A 7,833-nucleotide genomic window follows, 5' to 3' on the forward strand; every position below is an offset into this window, starting at 1 on the left:
ATCCTTGATAAAGAAAGATTCATGTCCGAGTGAGATCAACTATTGGCCGAGCAGGGCCAAATTGTTACTCGTCTCCCAGCACTGGAAGCACAAGCTGTCGAAGCCGGTGAGCTGGAGGCTCGATTGTAGTAAAGCAAAAACGAAGTGATGGCCCATAGCCAAGAAGCCTCCAAGTTGAATACACAACTTCAAGAAGCCAAGGCTAAGTGGTCTGAGGTCCAAAATGTTGTGCTTGCTGCTGCCGAGCGCGAGGTTACCTCTACTAAGAGATTAAACAATTTGGAAGCAGCTTTGAACTCCAAAGCTTAAGAAGCTACTGCTACTGAGGAGAAGCATGCCTAGATGGAGGATAAGTATAAGAAGTTCATGGAACACAATAAGGCACATATCTCCACTATACGTGACGTTGATCTCAGCCTTAAGGCCACAAAATCCGAGCGGAATAGCCTTTCAACCGAGGTTGATTAGACTAAGTCAAAACTCCAGCACCGAGGTGATTCCCTCAGTGTTGAGAAAACTTCGTCAATGTATAACATGAAGAGAAAAACCTTGGAAGAGGCCAAAACGAGCGTCATTGACTTTGATGCCAAGATCGCCAAGGCCCGAGAGCTGGAGTCAGCTGCCTGGACGTGCCTACCGATTCGACCCAATGCAGCTGACTCTTTTAGATCCGGTTCCGAGTTATCGAGAACTGGGGAGGAACTTGAATGGGATGATGTGAAGGCCAAGATCTCGTGTCCGCAGCAGATCCGCCTACTTCTCCTGGGGGCGCAGATGCTTCTCTTCCCGCAAGTTCTGGGGACACAGTAGTTTAGTTTTTTGTTTTCTTTTCCATCTGTTATTTTATTTTCATACTTTTGTACTTGTGCTGCTTGGCACGTTTTGTTATATAAAACTGCTTTTTAAGCGTTGTGCAAAGTTTTTTTTTGTGATCGAATTATGTAAGGCTTCAGGTGAATTTTTCCCTAATAGCATTTGAGTTCCGGGCAAGAATTATTCCGGAACCACCCCTTTATTGGGTAGATTTTATAAAAGAGGGCCCTTTTATGTTTACGGTGTTCTTGAAGAGGACGTCTCTTGTTCATTCCGGCACTAGCATTTGATGTACTCGATTAAATTTCAAATGATAAAATTAATTCATCATTTGGACAAGAAACAAGATAAAAATAAAAGGAAATTACTTTATTCCTCCCATTTTTGAAAGTACATAAGCATTCATTGTGTTTAAAAGAAATTGCATTACTTGTGCCTAATTTGCCTAGTTGTTTCTACAGGACTGGCCGCGCATTCCCTACTCCCAATGATATATCATTGTTCCAAGATTTTGTAGTCCTGGCTTATGTTACAGTCAGGTTGCCGTATTCTCATATCATTCCCCCCCAGTGTTCAAATGCGAAGAATGCAGATAGGTTTTAAATGTTCTTGCCTTATGTTTTGATGATCTAACAAACTTACTATTAAGAACCAGATAGGGAACATGACCTACTTGGACTATACTGCAAGCTTAACGAATCCTAAGCTAAAGATTAACTGCTACAACTTAAGGATCTAGGAACCCAAAAAAGGATCTGATACCCTTGTGGTTCCATCATCACAGTACAAGTAAATTGGTCATAAGTGACTGATTGCACTATTTTTGCCGCACTGCACTGTATCCACTGCCCACTCATTCTCTAACCAAATAAAGTGCTCACATCATTTCAAGTTATGTGATCAAGGTGTACCTACAATGAGTTTATACAAAACATTACTTGAAGGTTTCAGTTTCTCATTCAAGCTTCTTGCCAAAACAGAGAAATCAATCCTCACAAACTTGAAGAACAAAGTTGAACGCAACTACAGACCAGTTCCTAAAAGATAGCTTGTTGTTGTCCTAGTTGAGTTGTAACTTTGTGATTGTACTTATTATATCTCCTAAACTGCTTAGCTAGAAACGTTTGATTAGGAATCCTCTTGTAAATCTGTAAACTCCTTGAGTTTATGTTGTGACTAGATTTAATCATAAGCAAAAGTCTTTGTAATTGTAGAGTTACAAAGTGACTTGTGGTGAGAGTATCACAAGTTAGTAAAAGCCTTCGTAAATAGAAAGTCACAAAGTGGCTTGTGGTAAGAGTACCACAAGTTAGTTGAGTAAATCCTTTTTAATGGAGTCATTGCAAAGTGGCTTGTAATAGGTTCTTTACAAGTTAGTGAAGTTAAAAGCCTACTGGTATAGGTCGCGGTTTTTTGATCCCCTTGTGTGGGATTTTTCCACGTAAAAATCCTCTGCATTATTTACGTACTATTTTATTAGCATTCTCAGCAGAATCTTGCAGAGGACCAGGTACTCTACTGTATGGTGGACTCATACAAATTAACAATTGGTATTAGAGCAGGTTCCTCCTATCAGGCTAACACCTAGGAAGGATCCTCATAGCTACTCCACCAAATTTGGAATAAGGTCAATCTACATACGGACCACCCAAGTTCAATGGATAACACTATGGGTGGTGGAAAACAAGAATGCACGATTTTATCATGGCTGAGGAATGTGAGTTATGGGATATCATATGCGATGGTCCTTATGTTCCAACCAAGGTACTAGAGGAACTTCCATTTTTAATGGCAAAAACCAGCAAAGAGTACACTGAAGTAGACAAGAAAGCCATGGAGAAGAATTTTTGTGCCAAGAAAATTCTAGTATTTGGAATAGGACCTGAAGAGTACAATAGAATCTCCACATGTGACACTGCCAAGGAGATATGAGAAGCTTTGCAAACAGCTCATAAGGGAACTACACAAGTAAAATAGTCTAAGATTGATATGCTCACTACCGAGTATGAACTCTTCAAAGTGAGGGACGATGAATCCATTTAAGATATGCACACAAGATTCACTTCCATCATAAATGAGTTACACTCCGTTGATGAAACTATTCCTAGAAACAAGCTAGCAAGGAAAATCCTCAGCTTTCTGCCTAGATCTTGGGAAAGCAAAGTGAATTCTATTACTGAATCAAAGGACTTCGAGGAGCTGACCATAAAAGAGCTGATCGGAACTTGAAGACCTAGGAGTTAAAGAGAAAGATACAGTGAAAGAAGAGAACCAAATAAGGAAAAGAAACCGGTACTTAAAGATGATAACAATCATTCAAGTGAGGAAGATAGTGACATGGATTACCTAATCAAAAGATTTCAGAAGATGGTCAGAAGAAATGAAAAAATGCTAAAAAGGGACAGTTCTAACAGACTAAGAAACTGTGATCTTTGTTACAAGTGTGGAAAGCCGGGACACTTCATGAAAGACTGTCCTCTCTTGAAGCAAGAATTCTCCAAGAACCATCATGAGAAAATAGCTAAGACGAACCCGGTTTCTTTCAAGGACATAAAGAGAAAAAGATCTGCTGACAATATGATGAGACAGGCTCTTGCAGCATGGGGAGATTCATCTAGTGAGTCTGAAGATGAACCTGATACTAGTGATAGTTCCATGATGGCAGTTGAAGGCGAAAAGACTGGATATGACTCAACTTTTCTTTGATGGCTCAATTAGATGATGAAGAAGACAATGGCATCAAAGAGGTAAATTTTAGGGATGTTTAGAGAATATGAAATCCTATTCTCTAAAAAAACTCATCTATTTAGTTGATGTATTAATCACTGCTTTTCATATTCTTGTGGAGGATAGGGATTCTTTGAACTTAGAATTAGGAGAATCTAAAAAACCTAGAGATGACTTAGTGGTTATAGTTACTGACCATAAAAAAACCATTGAAACCTTCAGAAAAGAAAATAGTGATCTGTTGGCAGAAATTGCAGACCTAAGGGAAACAATAGTGAAACCATAGACTAAGTCAAAACCTGAAAGTCTGGAAAGGGAAAGGAGATAGCTAGTGAGGAACACATTAGGCTTGAAAATGAGGTGAAAGCTATGAGATCTAGGATGTGTACTGAAATTGAGAAAAATGAGCTTCTCCAAACTAATCTGGAAAGAGTAAAGAATGATCTTTAAAAGTCCCTAAAGTGGACCTGATCCTCAGAAGCTACCACTGTCTTACATACTAATGATTATGAAAACAGGCAGGGAGCAGGGTTCTAAAGGGAGAAAACTTCTCACAACCCTCACAGTAAGTACATCACTGTCTCTGATAACTGGCCTTGTACACGATGTGGGAACACTGGGCGCTTCAAGGAAGATGTCCAAGTTAAGAATCAATCAGTTCAGAAAAACAAAGTGTTTGCTAAAATGGTGACTACAAAAGAGGGACCAGGTTCCACTCTCAAAAAATGCACATTACCTACATGGACTAAGAGAACTCTTATTCATCATCTTGCTTACTACAAGGGAACCAAACTTGTTTGGGTTACTAAAACTAACTCCTAATCTATTGTGTAAGGAACAGTGAAAGGAAGCGGTCAATAATGGTTCATGGATAGTAGGTGTTCAAAACACATGACTGGGAATACCACGGACTTTCTTTCACTAAAAGTCTTGCCAAGAGGGAGTGTATCCTTTGGCAATGGTAAAAATGGGTACATTCTTGGAGTTGGAAAAGTCGGGAAGTCACTCACTCATTCTATTAAAAATGTATACTATGTAAATGGCCTTAAGTACAATCTCTTGAGTGTCTCTCAAATCTGTGATAAAGGAAAGAAGGTGAAATTCTTGTCCAAAATATGTACAGTCACTGATCTTGTGACTGTTGAAATAGTACTTATGGCCAAAAGATACAAGAACATCCATGTCGTCGATTTCGAGTCCTTACAGAGTGGTGGTCTGAGTTGTCTGAAAGCTGTTGGTGATGAAGCTAAACTATGGCACAGAAGACTAGGCCATGCAAGTTTTTCTCTTCTGAACAAACTAATTCAGAAGGACCTGGTCCATGGTCTGCCTATGTGACAATTCAAGATGCAAAAATTCTGTGATGCCTGTGCTAGAGGAAAACATGTGAAGTCCTCTTTTAAGTCTAAAAGAGATTTGAACACCTCAAAGCCACTAGAACTTCTGCATATGGATCTGTGTGGACCTATGAGAGTGCAAAGTAGAGGAGGAAAAAGATACATTTTTGCGATAGTAGATGACTACTCCAGATTCACATCGACTCTGTTTCTCAGAACTAAAAATGAAACTGTTGAGGTTTTGTGGCCTTTGTGAAGAAAATCCAGGTGAAGAGGGAGTTTAGAGTCACATGCATTAGATCAAATCATGGGACAAAATTTGATAATGTCAAATTTGATGAATTCTGCAATGAAAATGGCATTACACAACTTCTCAACTCCCAGAACTCCCCAGCAAAATGGAGTAGCAGAAAGGAAGAATAGAACTCTAGAAGAAATGGCAAGAACAATGATGATCGACAGTGGAATTGCAAAGAACTTCTGGGTTGAAGTTGTCAATACTGCCTGCTACTTGGTGAACAGGTGCATGATCAGATCATTTCTGAACAAAACCACGTATGAATTGTTGAATGGAAGGAAACACAAGCTGACTCACCTAAGAACATTTAGGTGCAAATGCTATGTTCTCAACAATGGAAAGGATCAGCTTGGTAAATTCGATGCCAAGAGTGATGAAGGAATACTTTTGGGCTACTCTTCTCAAAGCAAGTCTTACAATATATATAATAAGCTGAATCAATATGTTGAGGAAAGTGTCCATGTTATTTTTGATGAATCTTATCCATCATGTGAGAAGAGTGCTGAGGAAGATCAAGATGGAGAACCCTCACTAGTCCCTAGTGAAGTCATTAACATGGCAAACGGAAAGGCAGATATGATGAGTCAAGTAAAAGAGCCAAATGAAGACAACGCTACCTCATCTTCAAGAGAACCAAACACCTCAATTACAACCACTGAAGCTGAAGAAAGAGTGGTTGATGCAGTTCAGGGAACTCTACTAGCACCTGAGAGAAGGACAGATGAAAATCAGCCAAACATACCTTCTTCCTCTCAGAATGAACCTCAGGCGTCTAACTGGAGACACCAAAGCTCTCATACATTAGACAACATTATTACTCCTCTAGATTCCGGAGTACAAACCAGGTCAAGAGCCAGAAATTCACTTGCCTTCTCAGCCTGTCTCTCCCAGATATAACCCAGAAATATCAAGGAAGCCTTAAAATATACAGATTGGATTATAGCCATGCAAGACGAGCTACAACAATTGGAGAGAAACAATGTGTGGCACCTGGTGCCTAGACCCCCAGATCGAACGATTATAGGAACTAGGTGGGTATTCAGAAACAAGCTCGATGAACATGGAATTACCACAAGGAACAAGGCCAGGCTAGTGTTCCAAGGCTACAATCAGGAGGAAGGGATTGACTATAATGAAATGTTTGCTCCAGTGGCTCGCATGAAAGCTATTAGAATTCTAATCGCTTTTGCATCTCATATGGAATTCACCTTGTTCCAAATGGATATCAAGAGTGCATTTTTGAATGGACTCCTTAAGGAAGAAATCTATGTGAGGCAACCCCCAGGGTTTGAATGTCACGAGCACCCTGAATATATGTTTAAACTGGACAAAGCTCTGTACGGGCTAAAACAGGCTCCTCTAATTAGGTATGAAAGGTTGTCAAAGTTCCTCTTGGAAAATGGCTTTAAAAGAGGGAAAATTTACAACACTCTTTTCTTAAAGAAACGAGGAAGGAACCTACTCATTGTTCAGGTCTATGTTGATGATATCATTTTTGGAGCAACAATTGATTCTCTATGTGAAGAATTTGCAAAATTCATGGGAAGTAAATTTGAAATGAGCGTGATGGGGGAACTGAACTTCTTCTTTGGTCTTCAAGTAAAATAGTTCCCAAAGGGTATATCCATTTGTTAGCAAAAATACATCAGGGAGCTCTTGAAGAGGTTTGACATGGAAGCATCAAAGGTGATAGACACTCCCATTGCTACTGTCACTCGACTGGACATGGATGAAACTGGATCGCCTGTGAATCAAACCATGTATAGAGGCATTATTGGGTCTCTCCTCTATCTCACTGCCAGCAGACCTGATATTTTTTTAGTGTGGTGCTATGTGCAAGGATTCAATCAAATCCCAAGGAATCTCACTTGAAAACTTCCAAAAGAATACTAAGATATCTCAAAGGAACACATGACCTGGTGCTGTATTATCCATCAGGTGACAGTTTTTAATCTGATTGGGTATGCTAATGCAGATTATGCAGGTTATCTTATGGAAAGGAAAAGCACTTCTGGAATGGCTCACTTCTTAGGTTCATGTCTTATCTCTTGAGGTACAAGGAAGCAAAATTCAATGGCTCTTTCAACAGCTGAAGCTGAATATGTAGCCGCAACATCCTGTTGTGCTCAGCCTTTATGGATCAAGTAGCAACTAGAGGACTTTGGGGTACTAACTGAGAGTGTGCCCCTTCTATGTGATAATACCAGCACACTCAACATGGCGAAGAATCCAGTTCAACATCAAAGGACAAAACATATCGATGTGAGGCATCATTTTCTGAGGGACAATGTGAAGAAAGGGTTGATATGTATGAAGTTCTGCAACACAGAAGATCAAATTGAAGATATTTTTACCAAGGCACTAAGTAGCGAACAATTTGAAAGAAACAGAGTGAAGCTGGGGATTTTAAAGTCCAATTGAGAACCTAATTCCTCTTTAGCTGGCTTTTACCTTCAAGAAATAATTGGCTCAAAATGTTTTCTGGCCATGTCTAACTCACTTCAATACTGTTGCAGGTAAACATGCATGATGAGTATAGAAGCTGTAGATGCATTGCATGAATTAAAGAGGATTGATTCTTTCAAATAAAAAGGTCAAGAACCTGGTTCTTGTACCAAAGGTTAGTAGTTATGTGCATCCTTTAATACACATCATAAA

At 39.6% G+C, this 7,833-nt stretch overlaps 1 protein-coding gene across 1 annotated transcript; it reads left to right on the top strand.

The window, feature by feature from the left end:
- Positions 1–3,150: 3,150 nt before the first annotated feature.
- LOC138879723 (uncharacterized) lies at positions 3,151–3,519 on the top strand. The gene has a single exon (XM_070159359.1). It carries the CDS (start codon positions 3,151–3,153, stop codon positions 3,517–3,519), a length of 369 nt encoding a protein of 122 aa, XP_070015460.1.
- The last annotated feature ends 4,314 nt before the right edge of the window (positions 3,520–7,833 follow it).

This window comes from Nicotiana sylvestris, chromosome 10, assembly GCF_000393655.2.
Source record: "Nicotiana sylvestris chromosome 10, ASM39365v2, whole genome shotgun sequence".
In the NCBI taxonomy this organism is placed as follows: domain Eukaryota; kingdom Viridiplantae; phylum Streptophyta; class Magnoliopsida; order Solanales; family Solanaceae; genus Nicotiana; species Nicotiana sylvestris.

What these genes read in the sequence shown, in the direction of transcription:
- LOC138879723 (XM_070159359.1), top strand. Translation starts at nt 3,151, where the DNA reads ATGGATTACCTAATCAAAAGATTTCAGAAGATGGTCAGAAGAAATGAA.